The 22,251-nt window shown below is 41.7% G+C and overlaps 1 protein-coding gene across 1 annotated transcript in view; it reads right to left on the bottom strand.

Moving 5' to 3' along the window:
- Window positions 1-606: 606 nt before the first annotated feature.
- LOC132895978 (EMILIN-3) overlaps window positions 607-22,251 on the bottom strand; it is a 40,569-nt gene continuing 18,924 nt past the window's right edge. Inside the window, exons 2-5 of the mRNA XM_060936705.1 lie at window positions 10,483-10,605; window positions 4,839-5,134; window positions 4,230-4,750; window positions 607-2,582 (exon numbers count right to left, since the gene is read on the bottom strand). Coding sequence (XP_060792688.1) covers window positions 1,302-2,582; window positions 4,230-4,750; window positions 4,839-5,134; window positions 10,483-10,605 — 2,221 coding nt within the window. The 3' untranslated portion in view covers window positions 607-1,301. The remainder of the gene's footprint in view (window positions 2,583-4,229; window positions 4,751-4,838; window positions 5,135-10,482; window positions 10,606-22,251) is intronic.

Here is a 22,251-nt window from a genome sequence, read left to right as displayed (position 1 = left end):
CTTTTAGCTTATGTGAAATTCTGGCTTACTGTCTCAAAAGCTGACCTCTTGAAAAGTCTCACATATCTCAACATTCTGACTTATTGCCTCAAAATTCATACTATTGCTATCAAAAGGAAAGAAAAATGTTTTGTGCATTTTTATCCCTATCTACCTGCTGGAAATGGACTTCCACTGGAGACAAAAAAAGGAAAAAGTAAACTTTGGGTCCTAAAGTGTATCTCTTTATTAGCATTAATGCTGCCCTCTAGTGGTTAATAAAGGAAAAACAGTCCATGTTTTATATGCGATTAGCCAAGCCATGCTACGACCACACCTACTTCTCATTTTGTTCTCAACACGAACTTTTAATCATGAAAAATTATAATCTCATAGAAAAAAAACTCAAAATAATGATATATATATATTTTCACATACAGGTGTAGTGGTTAGCGCTGTCTCCTCACAGCAAGAAGGTCCGGGTTCGAGCCCCGTGGCCGGCGAGGGCCTTTCTGTGTGGAGTTTGCATGTTCTCCCCGTGTCCGCGTGGGTTTCCTCCGGGTGCTCCGGTTTCCCCCACAGTCCAAAGACATGCAGGTTAGGTTAACTGGTGACTCTAAATTGACCGTAGGTGTGAATGTGAGTGTGAATGGTTGTCCGTGTCTATGTGTCAGCCCTGTGATGACCTGGCGACTTGTCCAGGGTGTACCCCGCCTTTCGCCCGTAGTCAGCTGGGATAGGCTCCAGCTCGCCTGAGACCCTGTAGAAGGATAAAGTGGCTACAGATAATGAGATGAGATGAGATTTCCACATACACATAATTTCACACTTTATGTTTAGCACCATAATGTTGACACACAGTAATTTAAAAATAGACAGAATGAAAGAAACATGAGATGAGAGTGGAGCAGCTTATAAATCCGATATATCATTCCATAAATCTGATATTTTCCAAATTTAAAGATCTCAAAATTCAAGAGTTCAAGAGTTTTCCCCCATCTTCAGCGTAGGAAGCACCTACTTGTGATTAGAAGATCAGTTGAATTATATGTGCTACAGCAGGGAAAACTGTGCAAATTAGGAGTTCAGGGATGGGGAACTGGTGGGCTAAACTGTACAATATATAACACCGTCGTCAAGTTTTTTCTTTAAGTTAACACACTGGTTAGAAACAATATGTAATGTAAAAAAATACAAAAACAAAGAGGAAAGTCTAGATGATGAAGGAAGAAGTAGAAAAACAATGCCCTGTTGATAAAACCATAAGGAGAAACATCTCAGTTTGTACAATCAGGTCTTGAAGTGTTTCTGTATTCAGGTGTCTACTGGACCGTCTTGTTTACGCACTCCTGGAGTCCATTTTTGAGCTGTGCAAGCTGCTGGGTGTGGCTAGTGAGGGTGCCATTGACCTGTGCCAGGTAGCTGTCTGAATGGCTCTCGAGTTCTGCACGAATCCTCTCCAGCTGATCAGCAAGCTCTCCCAGGCTGCTACACTGGCCTTCCACCTGGGCTATACGGCTTTCAACTCCCAAGACCTCACGATGAGCGTCCAACACTGTTCCCCGGCAGCCCTGCAGTTCCCCAGACAGCCTCCGCCTCAATCCCTGCAACTCACCCTTCAGCTGCACCAATCTGCGCTCTCCAGCCCCAAGCAGTGCCCCCTGCTGGCCCACCAGCTCAGCGATGCCATGCACTTGCGTGGCCAACCGCTGCTGGCGTTCCTGCCAGGTTGAGTTAACGTGACTCATTTCATGGGTGAACAGGTGCATGGAATCTCTCAACCCCTTTAGGGTGCGGTTTACGGAGTTGACATTAATCTTGAGGAGTGTGATCTCACCCTGTATTGAACCCTCTTGGTCCTCTTGAGCAAGCTGAACCAGAAGTCCTTGCAAGGTACCGTTTAGATGGTCCAACATATTAGCATGTGTGTCTAGACGCCCTGAAATCTTCTTTTCCATATCTTTGCAGTCTTCCATCTCCGTTTGGATGAGTGCTACATCAGGACTGGATGCTGGAGAGCAAGCTGAAGTGCAAAGAAGCTCAAGATCTGTTAATTGCTTCTGGAAACCATCCAAACCAGCTTCCATACGTCTACGGATGTTCTCAATCTCTGTCCCTAATGCTGGCACCACCTGGCCTTCCAGTAGTGCTGGAGATGTGGCGTTACTCAATTCCTCCACAGCCACAAACACACGCTCCTCCAGGCTTTTCAGTTTGTCCTCCCAAACGGTTTTAAATCCATCCAAGATTCCCATTCCTCCATCCAGGACATCTGACTCTGTCTTGCCATGCTCTGTGATGTTCAGACGGCCCTCAACATCTCGTAAACGAGTGTCCAAAATCGTTTCCAAGTGGATTGTTCGCTCACTCACTGCAGTCTGTTGTCTCTGAGACTCTGTCAGACCCTTAATGGACTCTTCCAGATGCAAGGTTCGCTGGGAGAGATCGTTTATCTGACCACAGCAGCCTGTGGTCACTGTCAGACCCTGGATTTGAGCCTGAAGATCTCCCAGCTCCTTCCTCAGGCCTGTCTCACGGCCATCCAAGGACTGCTGGATCTGCTCCTGGCCATTCAAGTATTCCTTATGGCAATTCTTCTGAACCTAAGGACAGGAAGCAACAAAGGGTTACTCAGCTGCAAATGTGACGACTGAGTTGAGGTTGTGGGGTTTTCTAAAAGCAACATCAATACACCTATCTTCACAATTTAGTATATTACCTGAGCTGTTGACATGAATGGAATAACCAGGTTTGCCAGGCCTCAGCAACATTTCAAACCCAACTAAAAATCTGAAACTAGCACAAAAGAAAAGGAGATGGATTTTTTTCTTCTTTTTCTCAGTCTTTCTTCTCTTTACTTGGGAAACAAGTTCACCATGGTGTGCATGCTTTGTTGATTTGCAGCATCTGCAATAGACCTTTTATCCCCTGTATGCCATAGATACAGTGTCTGTGCTTACACTTTCCCTTTGTTTGCCATGGCCTTTATTTGCAGAAATTTATTTAATTTAATTTGGATTTTTTTTTTGCCTTAAAATAATATATTGCCAGCCACTGACTATTTTTTTTAATGACCGAAAATACCACCCACAGACTTGTTTTTTTTCCACCAACAACCTTGTCCTAAAACTTACCCGATTTGGTATAAAAACCATGGCAACCCTTGGGATAATGCTACTTTTGACAACACCTATAGTTCTTCTTCTTCTTCTTTTGGCTGCTCCCATACAATCAGAGTCGCCACAGTGGATCTGTTCTGCATATTTGGTTTGGCATAGGTTTTACACTTTGCCCTTCCTGACGCAACCCTCCCCAGTCTATCCAGGCTTGGGACCAGCACTAAGTATGCACTGTCTTTTACAACCCCAGAGGCTGGGTATTTTACCTAATCTGCATGTCTTTGGACTGTGGGGGAAAACAGCACACTCGGAGGAAACCCACGCATACATGGGGAGAACATGCAAACTCCACACAGAAAGGCCCCTGTTGGCCACTGGGCTTGAACCCAGAACCTGCTTACTGTGAAACAACAGTGCTAACCACAACACTACCGCCCTGACAACACCGATGGTTCATGTAAAACAAAAAAAATATGGTTGCTCAGGAAGCATTTTACTGAACGATTCCCAGTCATATTACAAATTTGTTTTCTGAGAAGATGATGAATGTTTGAAGGCTTTTCAAAACATTAAGTGGTGATAAGCATGTAGTTGTGATGGCCTGGGGTACCATCTAACTGGGGTGTATGCCTGGGTTGTGCCCAGTGTTCCTGATTTAGGCTCAGGATTAATCATGCCCCTGACCAGGATAAGGCAGTTATTGAAGATGGATGAAGGAGGTTGTGCCCAGAAGATAATAGAATAATGTACTCCTATACATTCTTGTAGAGTTTGAAAGTGTAAAAAGTAAAATGCTTACACTGGGACTGGGAATTTTACACTGTGCTTCATCATGCTTTGTGATTACAAGACAACTCACAAGTTCAAGAATCTATTCTTGAATGGAGGAAGCCATTGCCTAGAGGTTAGAGAAGTAGCTGTGGGACCAAAAGGTTGCTGCTTTGATTTCCTAGACCAGCAGGAATGGATGAAATGCCCTTGAGCAAGGCACCTAACCCCCAATTGCTCCCTGGGTGGGGTGTGTCAGGGTCCTGTTGTACATCGCTCTGGATAAGAGCGTCTACTAAATGCCTGTAATGTAATGTATTGTATTCAAGACCCCAAAATACAACCTCTACTATTATGACTCACCTGTCCAATCTTTTCATTGCAGTGATTTTCCAGGCCACTTAATCTTCTTTCAAATCCATCCAGGATCTGCGCCCTGATACCAGCCAGCCTTTCATCCAAGAGCTTCTCCAGTAACTTCTGGATGCCCCCAGTTGGCACCTCCATCAGCCTCTTCAGCTGTCCATCATGGCCCATTACCATGCCATGAATCTCATCCAGCATATGACTCTTGATCCTTAGCTCATCCTTGACCTCTGTCACCCTTCCCACCAGCTCACCAAGGACTGGGAAACTCTCACTGCCCTCTGTAGTGTCTGGCAAGCCATCAGGGATGACAGCAAAGCCCACTGAAGAGTCTGGCTGGCGTGGAGCCCCACCTAGCAGGGTGCTCACCATCTTGGTAGTGTCCTCACGGAGAGAGACACGGAGACGTTCCTCTAGGCCAGAGATCAGACCATTCAGTGTCTCCAAACCACGTGAAAGCCCCCTGAGATCCTCCTCTATACGGTCTAGACGCTCGCCAGAGACACCCATTCTTGGACCTAAAGGCAAGAGGTCATGAATAAGCTTTAAGTGAACCACCATCTGGAATGCATCTTGTTTTGATTTACTGTAACTTTATATGGTTACCTGCTGAAGGCACATGTCCGGTTTGTACATTATCATGATGACCTCCAGGGAAAAGAGGCTTGCCTGGTTCCAGCCCTGACCCAGGGATTGGTATCTTGTTGTAACCCCATGGGAAACCCTTCATTCCAGGTCTGGGTCCATGAATGGAGCCCTTGAATGGTGGCATGATGGAGTCTGGGCCAGGTGTAGGGCCATCAAAGCAGTGTTCTCCAGAGTAGCCTGGGCAGCAACGCCATTCCAGTTCTGTTACTGTCTTGTGGCCAACTTTGTAGGTAGGTTTGAAGAATGTCCGATACCTGTGAACATACAGTCTAACATCAGCTTAAGTTATGCGGCCTCCTCACCAGCACTGCCCTGAGTACTGAACACTACTCAAACCACATCCTATCTGGGCAGTATATAAGGAAAATACACGTACCATAAAGTTATGCCTTAGTCTTTGAGAGTGACTTCTGAGCTTCGCATCTGCCTTGATACTTGGCTTCCTATATAGATTAATCTCTTGGATTTGCACTTTGGACAACATTTCCTTTCATTGTATTGTGACCATTTTTGCTTAGCATTTGGATAGTGAACTTTGGCTTTATTTTAATATAAGCTCAAACATCTCTGAAGGCTTGAGTGTTACTCACAGATTTTGGTTTGTCTGTACTGAAGAAGGTTGAGTAATACTCAACGACCCTCTTATTCGATGAAACACTTGAAATAAGTATAATTTACACAAATCAAACCACAGTTACTTAGCCCTGTGATGACCTGGTGACTTGTCCAAGGTGTACCCTGCCTTTCGCCCGTAGTCAGCTGGGATAGGCTCCAGCTTGCCTGCGACCCTGTAGAACAGGATAAAGTGGCTAGAGATAATGAGATGAGATGAGAAACCACAGTTACTTCCAATCAGCTCGAGGAAACACCTACAGGTCTTTATAGATTACACTTATGTCTCTGATTGGGATTCCAAGATCTCAGATCTCCAGATGGAAGAAGAGAACCCAAGATAATTAATAAAAAAAAAATTATCTTACCTTCCACGTGGAGATCCCAGACACGATCCCCCAGCAAAACTGATAGATTTTGATTTGTCTGTACCGAAGAAGGTTGACTTGATAAAGTATGAGTGATCTAGAAATACAAGTCTTCTGCTGCCCAGGAGATTCCGCCTCACGGATCGATCCGGGAGCAAGAGCCACTGACACAGGCAAGCAGTTCAGAGATGTTTCTCAGTTTATTGAAGGACAAACATGAGAATATATCCACATTCAAGAGTGTGTTGTAGTGATATGATTGGGAAAATGTAATATCAGGAAGCAGAGTTGGCTGAGTGTGATAGAGTAACTTCAGTGGGTGATGGAAAATTACTGAGCAGGATCACCTCATGAAAAACAGAGAGCAGATATGTGAGCAAAGATAAGTTTCAAGGATTTGACTGAAACTAGTCAAAACAGGCTGCAAGCATGCCAAATAAATATCTCTATCAGTTACACATAGGCACCTGATGACATTTGGAGCAGGAGACATTGAGAATCTCATGCACACCATCTTTCTGCATCTATGAAGTCTTATAGTTGTCAGCTGTGGTGCTTTCTAGGGCAGGCATTGCACCAGAAATTCTCCACAGCTTGAAATTTTCTGCTAGCATTAAATAAGTAAAGGCCCGGTCCCACTGCACTTACGGATGCAAAGAGGATGTAAAACGTAAAAAAATCTTTGCCATCCGTTGGAAAACACTATGCATCCGTTGTGTACTCATTGCATACGTGCTTCATACGCTCTATCCATCGAGCATCTGTCCACTGTGATTTCATCCGCGCAAAAAGTTTTGAGCTGCACAAAACTTTTAGAACGGATGAACTTTCCGCCGTGTACGATGTAAATCCGCGACATATACGAGCAACAAACGTTCTATGTCCGTTATCATCCGTTAAACGTCTGCTGTATCCTCTCTGCATCCTCTGGGCATCCTCGCAACTCACATCCGCTGCAGCTGAAAACGGAAAGAGGGAGGAAAGATAAGGTACATGAAACGTCTATTCATCGTTAGTAGCACGGACATAGAAAGGATGTAAGCGTATGCATCTCGTATATAAAGTATTCAAAACGGACAAAGCGTTTATATCTGGGATGTATCTCGTATATTTAGGATGTCTGGAGTATGTCTAGAGTATGTAGAAGGACACCTAGCGGACAATCGATATTTTGTATAAAAAGGGGGAGAAAATCATCTGGATCTCTCGATGTAGCCGCCAGCACGTCTTTCCGCTTTATGCTGACGGCGTGCGTGCTGTATCCCTTTATATCCGCGGAGCAGACGCAATTCATACCCCCCGCATGCGCAGTGAACGCTCTGCATCCGATATACATCCGCGCAACATCCCCTTTGTTTCCGTTAGGCGTACGTGATGCATCCCCTTCATCCGCTATGCATCCGCTCTTTCTGCTATGCCTCCGCTTCTCAGTTATCACCGGTAACCCCTTCGGAGCTGTCATCCACTTCCATCCGCTTTCATCCGCTAGGCTTCCTATGAACATGCGTTTAACATCCCCGCTATATACTACCCACGACCGTTCTTTTCCGTTCTGTTTTCGCAAATTTTCACCAATTTTGTCCATTTCTGGAGCAGATGAAAACGGATAGAGCCACCCCCGAAATTTTGCTCGTCCGCTGTGTCCTTTTTGCATATGTTTTGTGTCCATCGGCCAGTGGGACTGGGCATACTTTGTGTGTGTGTGTGATCAGCTTCCAAAAACATCCAGATTCATCAAAAAATGTTACTGTAAAACATTTCACATGATCAGTAATGTCCTCTCATCAAACATCGTGCTAGCTGATGAGGTGGATGCTGCTATGATCCTGTAGCTGTGTAAAGGAGCAAAATATAACAGTGATAGTGATACTGTAGAGACAAAAGAGATGTTAAAGTGTATATCCTGGACCAATTTCGTGTTTTTTATATGAAAGTATGTCCTTTTACACACTCATCCAGAAGGGTAATTTTGCACAAGGCCATCTGTCTACAGCAGAAAAAAAATAAAATAACAAAATGCGTCTGGAAAAATCCCAAGGGAGTCTGGAGCCAGATTCGTGACGTCACCTGCGGAAGCGCCAGCAGGCTGCACGAGCTTGCACGGTTTCAGTACACAGCCTGTGTAGACCAAGTTTAGCAGCTAGCGATTTTGCATTGAAATATAGAATTGTCACCTGAGCGCGATGTTACTTCACCTTTGGATGAAGAATATAATGAGATGTCAGAATTGGGGCTTCATCTGTTTGGATCTGATGATGATTCAAGTAGTGAAGACGACAGAGACAACACTGGGGATGTAAATAATACGGTCGTTTTCTCATAAACAAACCAGCGCTGACGTAGGATTCATAAGGAGACGTCCCACACTTGACGTCATGAAAATCAATGTTTGCCAGGAAATCAAAATGGCAAGTTTTTTCAAAGGCGGACGAATTCGCCTCAAATGGCTCGATTTCAACTGAATTTTTCTGGTATTGCGCAAGGTAAAAAAATTGCACAAAATGCAAAATGTGACAGATATTTGACCAAAGTTTAATATAAAATAGGAGAATTACATTGATCTTGCTCCTGAATTTACCCATGATATGCACTTTAAAATTCCTTCACCACTCACATTTTACTGAAGAGCATCACTGTGCTTTCTACGTAATACCTAGCATTAGCTTTAGCATCAGCCATCTTCTCTTCTTTCAGAATAGAAACAGTGCACTGATCTCATGTCCATATCAGATGACTGATACATTTGGAGGATTTTGTACACCAGAAAAACAGGGTACTAAACTGTATTTTTTTCATGGTACCCCCAAGGGTTCACCTTTCGCACCTTCCTACATGTCAACCTATACGGAATGTCCGTATTTTATACGGATTTGATTCAATAAACGTCGTATACGGGCGTATAAATAAAGTTATACGGATTCTTTAAAAAAACTTCAATATTTATTTAGAGCTATAATCAATTCCCACGATGATAAAAGAGCGCATAACATTTACAAACGTACTGTACACCGCAGACAGCCAGTAAAGAGTCTTATGAAATCACGCGTTATCTTGTGGTAGCGAGACTTCGTTCCACTTTTGATCATGCGCACACCGCATTGCGAGAATCCCTCCAACCGGGAAGTCATAGACATATAAACATAGACGCCGCCTTCTGCGTAGAATCATACGTCATCCTCGCCGCCATATTGGATGTGGCAAAGTGGAGATTCTTCAACCGTCTCTGGTATAGCGTCTAGACAGTAGCCGAGAATAAAGATGCCTCATTCATGTGCTGCGTTTAACTGTACCAACAGATTTACCATCCAAACGAGATCACATGGGATTACCTTTCACAGGTGAGACTGGAAAAATACTTTTCATTGTATTTGGTCATTATAACGTAATTTTACGAACAGATTTTTCTGACTTTGTGGCTAATATGAAGTCTCGCGCATAATAGCCGCTCGGTGAAACCTGTCTCCAAACAACGAAGTATTTCCTTCGTAACTACGCTGATAACACTTTGTGTTTTTGTCAAACATTGGAGCTTTGTATTCATTCTGAAGGTTTATTGTTATTAATATTGAATAAAAAGTAACTGGGATATATCATTGTTAATTATCATTCAAATTTTAGGTAAATTATTTTAATTTGCATCTTATACGGATTTTATAAGGGAAATACGGATTTTGGAGGTTGGTTATACAGGTTTGATTGACCAAAGGTTGACATGTATGCACCTTTAGTGTGTATCTCTTACCCAGAACAAGAACAAAGTGTACCTTTACTGTATTCAAAGCTAATTAAAGGTACAAACATGGTTCTTAAGGTCCAATTATGTGCCTTAAATCAAATTACAGGTATACTATATTCACATTAACATATAAGGCGGCACGGTGGTGTAGTGGTTAGCGCTGTCGCCTCACAGCAAGAAGGTCCGGGTTCGAGCCCCGTGGCCGGCGAGGGCCTTTCTGTGTGGAGTTTGCATGTTCTCCCCGTGTCCGCGTGGGTTTCCTCCGGGTGCTCTGGTTTCCCCCACAGTCCAAAGACATGCAGGTTAGGTTAACTGGTGACTCTAAATTGAGCGTAGGTGTGAATGTGAGTGTGAATGGTTGTCTGTGTCTATGTGTCAGCCCTGTGATGACCTGGCAACTTGTCCAGGGTGTACCCCGCCTTTCGCCCGTAGTCAGCTGGGATAGGATCCAGCTCGCCTGCGACCCTGTAGAACAGGATAAAGCAGCTAGAGATGATGAGATGAGATGACATTAACATATAAAGATACATAGTCGTTTTATAGGTACTGTATTCTGGTAGAAACAAGGAAATCATGATTTGTCAATCGATGATATATTTATTTGGAAAACTGGAAGAACTGATTGAGACTGAGGAAATGCCAAGATGGGTCAAATGAGGTTTCAGATTAGTAAGCAACTTCAAATGTTCAAAAGCAACATCCAGCACAGGACTAAAACTTGAGGCTTTTGTTTTTGATTTTTAAATTCCGCCACTAGAGAGCAGTAGTAAACAGGGTCCTTGGAGTGGTTTTGCTGTCACTGAAACTTTTAATATTTATCATATCATTTAAAATGCAATACAGGAAATACACTGGGCTTTAAAACATTACATCATGATGCTCTTACATCACAACAGGACACTTCTGTCCCCAGATGCACTTGATGGTGTAATCCGCCTTAACGTAGGTGGTCATTCCATCCTGAATGGTGCAAGTGATGTTCTTCTGGACAATGTAGGCACAGTGGTTTCTGAAAGAGAAGAAGATCAGGAGATGGGATTTTAGATTTCTTGGCCATTTGGATGCTGTATTTCCTGGAATCATTGCAAGTTCCTTTGACACACAACATTGAAAGGGAATGGAAACAAGTCTTAAGGAACTACATGTCATGGTTATTGCTAAATAAGAGGGCATCATGCCACACGCAAAACAGTGACCATTTCAACCCCCATTTCAACCCATTCAGCCCCACCACATGTCTCCCCTTTTCTCGCTTCTCCAGTAACAAATTAATCAGGTTCAAACTCCAAGGCGCAGCTATAGCAACTGTTAAATATTAGTTGGCCTCGGAGATTAGGAAACAATAATCAGCGCTCACATGGTGGTGAAATGACAGATTGGAGCCTTTGGGAGATTTGTGCAGCTCCACAGCTGTTCTCACGCAAGACTGGCATCCAACCAGGACTGGAGAACACAACTGGAAATTGATGCAATGCTGCCTTTTTGGTTGGATTTAGTTAACAGAGGTCAAATTTCATAATGGTAGCATAAAAGCTGAAACAGTTTGCGCTCAACACTACACGGTGCAACCAAATTTGTATTGGGCGTTATTCAAATTGGAGTGAGTTGCCGTTTCACCAGGGTTTTCCCACACAACTGGCCAATTTTATTCACAATCCACACTTAAACAATGGCCCAAGAGCATCATAAAGAAGTTAAAGTTAAGGTAAAAAAAAATGGGTTATTAGCTCATCCGGCCGACATGCGATGAGTTTGTGCCATCATCTGTCTGTTGTCCACATTTCACGAAAATCGCTTTTTCTCTCTCAATTCTTCACTAATTTTTCTTCTGTTTGGCAGGAAGGCAGGTCTGCCTGGGGTGCATATACAGTAGCTTCTATCCAAATTTGCATAATTGCAATTAATAATGAAGATATGGAGTAATTAATCAATCCCTAATGAGCAGTTTCCACACAAATCGCTTCTTCTCCCTCAATTCTTCACCAATTTTGATTCTTTCTGGCATGAAGGTAGGGGAACCTAGGGTGCATAGAACTTCTACCCAGATTTGCTTAATTACAATTATTAATGACGTTATGGACTAATTAAGCCTTCATGAGCAGTTCAACAAAAATCACTTCTTCTCGGTCAATTCCTCACTGTTTTGAATACTTTCTGGTAAATAGGTTGGTATTCCTAGGGTAGATATCGCTTCTATATATAGCTTGTATATACGGTAGTGTATGTAGCTTGCAACATTTATTGCACAAGGTGGCCCACTTTAGAGGGTTCCTTCTGGACTAGATGTGGCCGGAGTGAGCTACGCCGTCATTGACGGTCTCATTTAAATAGTAAAGTCGTTTGAGTTTTAGATGATTAAGTGGGTGAATACATTACAGGCATTTAACAGACCCTCTTATCCAGAGTAATGTAGAACAAGACCCTCACATATCCACAGCAATAGGCAGCCTGAGGAGCAGTTGGGGGTTAGGTGCCTTGCTCAAGGGCACGTCAGCCATTCCTGCTGGTCCAGGTAATCAAGCCAACAACCTTTTGGTCCCAAAGCTGCTTCTCTAACCTTCTCTAACCTTTAGGCTATGGCTTGAATAGTGGTGTTACGGCTCTGAAATCTTCTCAGTATAATAATCTAATCTAAAAATATCACACTTTCATGAATATTTAAAGAACACACACACACACAGTGCAAAAAATGACATTTTAGCAAGTAAATATCTTGAACATGATGAAATCTATCTACACTGCCTTGCCAAAAAAAATGTTGTGCAATTTAATATCTGGTTGCTCCACCTGTAGCTTTGATTACAGCATGTGTTTGCTGTGGCATTGTTTTGATAAACTTATGCAATGCCACAATGTTTATTTCAATCCAAAGTTGTATTAATTTTTCACCAAGATCTTGTGTTGACGATGGCAGAGTCGAACCACTGTGTAAGGTCTTCTCCAGCATCCCAAAGACACGCCTCTCAGTAGGGTTAAGGTCAGGACTCTGTGATGTGTGAAAATGATTCCTCATGCTACCTGAACCACTCTTTCACCATCTGAGCCCTAATTTTATCGCAGTGTTATCAGGGAATGAAAAAAAAATCGATTGATGTGACGTGAACCTGGTCATTCAGTACATTCAGATCATCAGCTGACTTCATTGTATTGCCCCGTAACGTTGCTGAGTCTCAACCTGACCAACTGAATCAACCCCAGATCATCACACTGCCTCCAGAGGCTTGTACAGTGGACACTATACATGATGGGTTCATCGCTTCATGAGCTTCCCTTCTTACCCTGACACGCCCTTCACTCAGGAATAGGGTCCATCTGAATGAACTCATCAGACCACATGACCTTTCCCCATCGCTCCAGAGTCCAATCTTTATGCTCCCGAGCAAACTGAAGCCTTTTCTCCTGATCAGTCTCACTAATGAGTGGTTTTCTTATGGACACACAGCGGTTTAGTCCCAATCCTGTGAGTTCTCGTCACAATGTGAGTGTGGAAATGATCTTAATTTCACTATTAAACACAACTGTGAGTTCTACTGTTGAATTTTTTTTAATGATTCAACTACACCAAGCATTTCAGTGATCTCTGATCATGGTCAGTCAGGATCTTTTTCCAACCACATTTTTTCCACGAAGTCGATGGTTCACCACTATCTTTCCAGGTTTTAATAATGTATTGAACAGTTCTTAACCCAAATCTACTAATTTCAGCTCAACTTTCCTTAGTTATTTTCTTTGCTTGATGTAGGCCGATAACTTGACCTTCTGAAACATGGTAACATCTTTTCCATGAGCACAGAATACGTCTTCCAGCATGTTTGTTTAAGAAATGAGAAGCTACTCACTGCATCAGTTCGAGTTAAAAGAATTGTTGTAGCTGAAACACATTAATCACTGCACTAATTATCCAATTATCCAATTTGCTTATATAAATCCAGATGGTGATTTTTTTTTTTAACTTGGCCAGACAGTGTATCTCGTATTTCATATTGTATAACTGCAATAAACCAAATACATTATATAATTATTAAACCTACTTCTAGACATTTCTAGATGATTTTCAACTTGAAAAGGTTTTATTCTGTTGGCAGATAATTTTTCCAGTTTGAAGCATGTTTATGTTTCTAGAAGGAAGAAAAATAATCTGCTAATAAAATAATACATGTTTTAGCTTGAAGTGTGTAAATTCCTTTATATATGTAGATTTGATTATTATGAATCTCATAGATAAGAAATATGAGGTACGTTCATCCATATTAAAGATCGTTTCACTTTTCTGCAGTGCAAATGAAATGAAAGAAAATTATTTGCATAAAAGTATAAAAAGTATATTTGCATGTGCTGTGTGTGTAGAACAAAACTGTCAAAGGAAACAAAGAAACCTGGGGTTATTTCTTCTGCTCGTTTTATAGAAGCTTCTTTCTCTCTGTTTTTAAAGAAAATTGTGAGATGACTGATTTGGATGTCAGTAAAATCCCAGTGATTCTTCAGTAATAATTCCACTCCCCTCCTGTACATGAGAAACTAATCCAGTCCAAATAGTGCTTTACTAAGATATGAAAATGAGACGGAAAATAATTTTGTGTTGATGCTGACTCAGCGCAAGTTTAACCGAAGATTCATTTCAAGCCAAACAGACCATCATGTCCTCTGTAATGGTCAGTAATGACCACAAGAAAAATGTCCTCATGGGTCCTGCTGGTTTAATTAACAGGTGGCCTATAATTGATTTGAGAAGTACTGTTTTTTTTCTTTTTAAGGATTTGGGATTCAGTGGTGTCCCACAGGAGTGTTGTGTGCTGCTCAGTGATGATGGTTTAACGGATTTAATGAATTTCCTGCTTTTTGGAGTGTAACAGGAAAACATGAGTTTACAGTATAGATACAAGAGCTGGCAAATATTTCATAAATAACTAAGATAGAGGAGAGCGGGGGAGACTTGGGATGGAGGAGACTTGGGACAGTTTGTATTCCCATAAATTAATTTCAACCAATCAGGTTTTAGATTCCATCAGAAGTTTGATGTTGTCTCTGAGGATAACTGACTTCCCTTGTATGGAATCAATTTTGTGCCAAAATGTTCATACAATACTTTTGAAATATCAAACAAAAATGACAAATTAAAAATACAAAAAAACAAAAAAAAGTCAATTTTTTTAGACTGGCAAACAAATTATTCGTGTAATCGTGCAAAATATCAGTCTATTACTCTTCAGAAACCTTTTATTTTTGTTCCGCGTCTTTCTCAGTTTTGTTTATGTAATTTATTTTGGTTGCGATTCCAGCTTTCCAGGATTCTGGTGGACTGTTTGACGAGTGGCCAATCCATTGATGGTAAACAAGGATGGAGTGGACTTCAGTGGCGACTATGATATTGAATTTACACTTTGTTGAATTAATTCAATATCATAGTCGCCACTGAAGTCCACTCGATCCTTGTTTACCGTCAATGGATCGGTCACTCGTCAACCAGTCCGCCAGAATCCGAGTAGGGAACGGCTGAGTGTAGCTGTCAGTCAAACACAAGTTAGCCAATGGGAATACATTCCTGGACAGCCCGCCCACACGGGAAGTTTGTGCCAAAACTGTAAGCAAAAAGTCAGGGAGCGCAAACGAGAAAGCTGGAATCGCAACCAAAATAAATTACATCAAACAAAACTGAGAAAGATGCGGAACAAAAATAAAAGGTTTCTGAAGAGTAATAGACTGATATTTTGCACGATTACACGAATAATTTGTTTGCCAATCTAAAAAAATTGACTTTTTTTTGTATTTTGTATTTTGATTTGTCATTTTTGTTTGATATTTCAAAAGTATTGTATGAACATTTTGGCACAAAATTGATTCCATACCCTTGGAGCCCTGAAGTTGGACACTGCAGTAAGGTTCAATATTTTAGCAACCAAAACTTCAAAGTATTTTCTCCTTCGCCTCCACCTCCATTCTGTGGTGTAATGTACGCTGGAGAATTGGGGATTTGTTAGGAATTAAAGTCTGTAGCCAAGAGTTACCAGATGTAGTATTATTTTTTTAAACTTCAATTCTGGGGAAAAAACATTTCATGATTTTTTTTTTCAAAATATCCAGTTGGGACAGTTCATCATGTTACAGGTTTTTTCTTATGGTCTACAAATATAAAATTGCTTAAAAATGTTTGTTAAAAATGTGGGCGTGTCCCTGCATGAGGATTAATCTTGTTTCATTCCTTCTTAAGAATGGAACTGTTTAGTCGAGTCAGGTTTTGGGTAAACTGACATTTTTCTAGTCTGGCTAACGTGACAAAGCTCTACGAGCTATTGGTCTGGCCAAGATATTAAGCCCAACCGTTTCCCAGAGCCCGTGGTTGACCCGCCTCCCTGAAATGCCTCAGTTTGCTACTGGTCGAAGCCAGAAAAGGCTGTGACGAAGCTTAAACCAATCACATCACTCTTTCCTCTGACGTATGTGACGCGACGGGGCTAACTGGTAGATTAAACTCTTACCGAAGCCGGTCGGGAGCAAGGCGAAAACGTCCTTCCTTTCAATAAATACCTCCAGGGCTGCTCTTTGCTCCGTTTTCAATGAGAACTTGCTCCATGTTCGTAATGTTTCTAGTGAATGAAGCGCTTCCGGCATAGATTCTGTAAACAATCTATGGCTTCCGGTCGCAGTTCTACTACGTTAGTGCATTGCACACGCCTCTACCCAGGGCCGTTGGAGATGCTCAAAGTTGATTGGCTCCCGATTTTTCGGGAGCTTGGAAGAGCTGGAGATAGCTTGCCTGGCCAGACTAAGCTCGCAACAGGCCCTCGTGTTGCGTCACGCTTAGGATGGGCGGGCCCAGGCTAACATTTTTCTACCGCTGTACCAGCATTGTGTGCTCATACAGTTCATATGGGACAAGTTTTAATAATGAATAAAAATTAAACGTGTAGGATTAAGCTAGGTATTTTATTTTTGTCCCAAGCCTCCCAACATAATGTCTCATGTCTCTTTGTCTTATACCTCCCTGACAGTAAAAGTGAAGTCTGAAGGCCAGTATGTGTGAAAGCTGAGAAACTCATGTTGTGCTAGGAGGGTAAAGTAAATTCTCTGTAATGCAGTATGAATGTGACGCGACCTGCAAAAAAATTCACACGATCTACAAAAGCCGAAAGCTCGTCCCAAGTCTCCCTTATAGTTTAGTTAATGAAACGATGAATAGATGTTGGATCTGTTGCTGAATCTCGATCATAATCTGCTCAACTTATTCCTTTAAGCTTATACAGTACTGTCCATGTTTTTTTTTTCCCACCTTAATAAAAGCCATACCTGATCTTAAAAGGCAGACAGGATGCGTCATGACAGACTGCAACTGTGGAACGAAAATAAAACTAAATCTTTTACTGATTTTTTTTTCTTCCATAGCTCTGTAAGGCGGATTTTGGCCACGCCCTTGTAAAGAAGCAGTGCAATGAAAAAAATCATTTTACATCCGTTTTCACAGTACAGTATTTATTTCACAACATGGAAATGCACATCATCCAGGAAGGATAAACAATCTGGGAGTGTGTGTTCCTGCCAGAATGCGGGGGATCTGACAGCAGCTGTTCTGCTTCTGACTCCCGGGTCGGCATCTGACAAAATTTCGGGGTGAAACTTCAAGCCGGCTGTTTTCTAAGCGGTCGTGGACGTGTGCCACGCCACAACAGAGCGTCTTTTATTCTGAAGTGAAGAAGCATCTCCAGTGCAGTACATCATCTCAGAGTCTTAGCACATGAGTGGGATTTAAACAAACACAAACAACAAATGTGTATGATATTTATCAATCACACAGCACTGTTCAGTTCTTGAATCTGATTTATATTTAGAGTACTCGCTCTAACAGCTCATTCGCAGGGACTTTTTACAGCAGATGATCCAAATCAGTGGACTTTAAAAGCTTTCTATAAGAATAAAAATATTTATGAAACATTTATGGAAGGAGTCTCCAGTGTCAGCGCTTTATACTATTTTTATTATTATTTTTTAGCTTTCTGTTGGGTGCGGCACGGTGGTGTAGTGGTTAGCGCTGTCGCCTCACAGCAAGAAGGTCCGGGTTCGAGCCCCGTGGCCGGCGAGGGCCTTTCTGTGCGGAGTTTGCATGTTCTCCCCGTGTCCGCGTGGGTTTCCTCCGGGTGCTCCGGTTTCCCCCACAGTCCAAAGACATGCAGGTTAGGTTAACTGGTGACTCTAAATTGAGCGTAGGTGTGAATGTGAGTGTGAATGGTTGTCTGTGTCTATGTGTCAGCCCTGTGATGACCTGGCGACTTGTCCAAGGTGTACCCCGCCTTTCACCCGTAGTCAGCTGGGATAGGCTCCAGCTTGCCTGCGACCCTGTAGAACAGGATAAAGCGGCTACAGATAATGAGATGAGATAAGTTTTCTGTCGGAGGAGTTTACACGTTTATGGTTTTTCTTTATCATGAAAAGTGAGTCTGGTGATGGAATGACTGTTTGTTTATAGCTGATACAACCCCAATTCCAAAAAAGATGGGATGCTGTGTAAAACATAAATAAAAACAGAATGCGAAGATTTGCAAATCAGCAAAACCCTATATTTCATTGAGAATAGTACAAAGACAACATATCAAATGTTGAAACTGAGAAATTTTATTGTTTTTGGAAAAATATCTGCTCATTTTGAATTTGATGCCAGCAACATGTTTTAAAAAAGTTAGGACAGGGGCAACAAAAGACTGAAAAAGTTGTGTAGTGCTAAAAAAACTAATAAGGTTAATTGGCAACAGGTCAATAAGATGATTGGGTATAAAAAGACCCTCCCAGAGAGGTGGAGTCTCAGAAAGATGAAAGACTGTGTGGGCAAACAGTGCAACAATTTAAGAATAACGGTCCTCAATGTAAAACTGCAAAGAATTCGTGGATCACATCATTTATGGTCCATAATATCATTAAAAGATTCAGAGAATCTGGAGAAATCTCTGTATGCGAGAGACAAGGCTGAAAACTGGCATTGGATGCCTGTGATCTTCAGGCCCTCAGGAGACACTGCATTAAAAGCAGACACGTGTCTGTAGTGGAAATCACTGTATGGGCTCAGGAACACTTCAGAAAACCATCGTCTGTGAAAACACTTCATTACTGCACCCACAAATGCAAGTTAAAACCAGATATAAACAATATCCAGAAACCCCGCCCCCTTCTCTGGGCCCGAGCTCTTTTACGATGGACTGAGGTGAAGTGGAAAACTGTCCTGAGGTCTGACAAATCAAAAGTAGAAATTCTTTTTAGAAATCATGGACACCACGTCCTCCAGGCTAAAGAGGAGAGGGACCGTCCGGCTTGTTATCAGTGCACAGCTCAAAAGCATTCAGCATCTGTGATGGTATGAGAGTGCATTAGTGCACACGACATGGGGAGCTTGTACATCTGGGAAGACGTCATTAATGCTGAATGATATAAACACGTTTCAGAGCAACATGCTGCCATCCAGACAAAATCTTTTTCAGGGAAGGCCTTCCTTCTTTCAGCAAGACAAAACCGCTTTCTGCACATATTAAAACTACATGGCTCCATAATAAAAGAGTCCAGGTGCTAAACTGGCCTGCTGCAGTCCAGATCTGTCTCCCATTTAAAACATTTGGCGCATTATGAAGCACAAAATACGACAAAGATGTGAGACCCCGAACTGCTGAACAACTGATATTGTATATCAGGCAAGAATGGGACAACATTTCTCTTTCAAAACTACAGCAATTGGTCTCCTCAGTTCCCAAACGTTTACAGAATGTTGTTAAAAGTAGAGGTGATGCAACACAGCGGTAAACACGCCCCTGTCCCAACTTTTCTGAACTGTGTTGTTGACATCAAATTCAAAATGAGCATATATTTTTCAAAAAGCAATCAAATTTCTCAGTTTCAACTTTTGATATGTTGTCTTTGTAATATTTTCAAAGAAATATAGGGTTTCACTGATCTTCACATTCTGTTTTTATTTATCCAACTTCTTTGGAATTGGGGTTGTATAATGTAAGCGATGAACAGAAACTATTTTCATGAGCATTAAATGTAACTACATACTGTATAAAGAGACAGAAAGTACAGTGAGTCATTGTTGAACAATAAACTATCATAATCATTAATACATTTCTGTAGTATAAGAGGAATAAAACATTATTGGGATGCGTTGTTGTAGGAAAATAATCAACTTTGGTAGAGTAACAGTGAGTCCACTTCATCCCACCAGCCTGGGCATGATTATTTTACTAGAACAGCACAACAAACACAGAGTGGTTTATTCTTTACATATTGAAAATATCACATACAGCAGGCACCATGACACGCGTGGACAAGGAGATCTCCATGGCTTATCGGGAATTGTGTTTGTGATCTCATAACAATTGGACGAACGCCGAGACAGACCCAAAGGGGTTTGTTTCATCAGTACATAAACAGTCTTTCCACAGCGATGTGTGAAACTTGCCAAGCCGGTTAAAGAGAGTGACAGCTAAATATGAACAGGGTCTGGTGCACATCTGGAGAAAATAGATGACCTTCATACTGAGTGTGAAGGATCCAGTTACCGGTGGAGACTGTTGTCACAAAACACACACACACATATACACACAAAGAGTTCATATTTTATCAGGTCTGCCAGTGGTGTTGGATGTGCCAGTGATATTCAATCCCGGCAGGTGATCGTCAATGTTCAGACAATTGAGCTGCTTTGAAACCACATTCTGGTCCATAATCTTTGTCAGACGTTGGCTTACGTTTTGCAAAACCAATGCAGCCACTCCTTCACTCTCTGTAACTTGCAGTTAATCATTTCTATTTGATGAAAAATGAAACAAGTAACATTTTTCATTTTAAAAGGAAAAAAACACTTGCTTGTTTTTCATCTTTTTGTATTCATATTGGGTAAAAAATTAATTTTAGCAAACGATCTTGTGCGTCAGCCATTACTGCACAGATTGAACGTTAGCATTAGCGCCTGATGTAATGCTAATATCATTACTCATATTATATGTTATGTGCTTTATTTATATATTATATATATATAGAGAGAGTGACTAATGGAAAATGAAATGGCAGCTAAAAAATCAACAGCTGCTAAAATTTAAGAAAAATCATCCAAAATAATCACTCACTGGCCACTTTAATAGGAACGTGTTGTTGATTCTAAGATCCCTGTTCTTGGCTGCAGGAGCGGAACCCAACGTGTTCCTCTGTTCTGCTGTTGCATGCTGAGATGCTTTTCTGCTCACCACGGTTGTAAAGAGTGATGATATGAGTTACTATATCCTTCCTGTCCATTTCCCTCTGACCCTCTCTTATCAACAAGGCGTTTGTTTCCACCCACAGAACTGTCGCTCACTCACTCAGTGTTTTTTGTTTTCTGCACCATTCTGTGTAAACTCTAGAGACTGTTGTGTGTGAAAACCCCAGGAGGAGATCAGCAGCTTCTGAAATACTCAAACCTCATACTCATCTGGCTGAAACCACCAACACCCATACCACAGTGAAAGACAGAAAGTCACACAAAAAATTGAACATGGCAAACATGTTAGATTTCTGTTATAATTACGTGAAAAGAAGCTGTTGTTACGCGAATATCCAACTTTTAATTGCACAGCGCAAGAAAACTGGGTCCGTGGCTCGCGGCCATGCTGTGACGTCAGCGGAAGAACACGCTGCGGTTCACTGGCTGTTCTACTCAATGGAAATGGCGCATGAAAACGCTGGTCTACTTGGCAGCTGGCATCACAGTTCTGAACAAAAGAACAACCAAATACTGGGACTTTAAGCAGTGATCATGATGGCATGATTTTATCTGATTTTAAATAAATGAGATTGATAATAATGTGAATGTTCACAACTAGTACATACAAACTCTGCAGCTTCTGATTCAGCAGCTGCGTCATACTCCGCAAAAACATCAGCAAGAACCTACAGTATAAATGGAAATGCAATACACTAAGCTCAAATGACTTTTGGAAAGTATAATTTCTAAATTTTTTCTACATATTCTTGAAGTCGGTCATCGGGGTACTTGCTACCGTTCCCTAACAACGCATGGCAAAGGGTAAAGTGTAGTGTTGCTACAAGTACTTGCTAAAGCCTCCGGTGGAAGATCCTCGATGTGCTGATAAGACATACAGTTCTATATAACACACAAGTGTCACGATAATCACAAAACAGATGCAAATTGTTAAAATACCTAATTTTTAAGCAATCATGTGTTGATCTCTTCCGAATAGAATCTATGATAGCCTACCCTCTTTACCCTTTGCCTCTCGTTGCTAGGCGGCAGTTACATAAAAGCCGCAAGCTTTCACAAGCAAATACATGACTGATATCACGCCGACTTTATGATTACATTTATGACTATCATGAATGTGTACTCTATGATGTGTACTTTATGAGCACTCTGGAGCGAGTCATTTCCAAGATGGCTGCACAGACCGCAGTGTTACTATTTTTAGCATCATGTCGGCGCACTCTATAGCTCTACGTACCTTTATCTTATGTCATTTCTCAACACATGTTCTGACAGGAGGACTGTCTTTGGAGGAGTCGCCTTGTCCCAGGCGACTGCTGGATCTGGCATAACTACTAGTAGACCCCCTCCGGAATACTGTAGGCACTGCTGATGGTAGCAGCACACGTTTGTGCTGAACTGAACACCCAAGAGATTCTTTTA

This window comes from Neoarius graeffei, chromosome 13 (assembly GCF_027579695.1).
Source record: "Neoarius graeffei isolate fNeoGra1 chromosome 13, fNeoGra1.pri, whole genome shotgun sequence".
In the NCBI taxonomy this organism is placed as follows: Eukaryota; Metazoa; Chordata; class Actinopteri; order Siluriformes; family Ariidae; genus Neoarius; species Neoarius graeffei.
The sequence above is the reverse complement of the archived record's forward strand: the minus strand, read 5'-3'. Positions and strand labels throughout refer to the sequence as shown.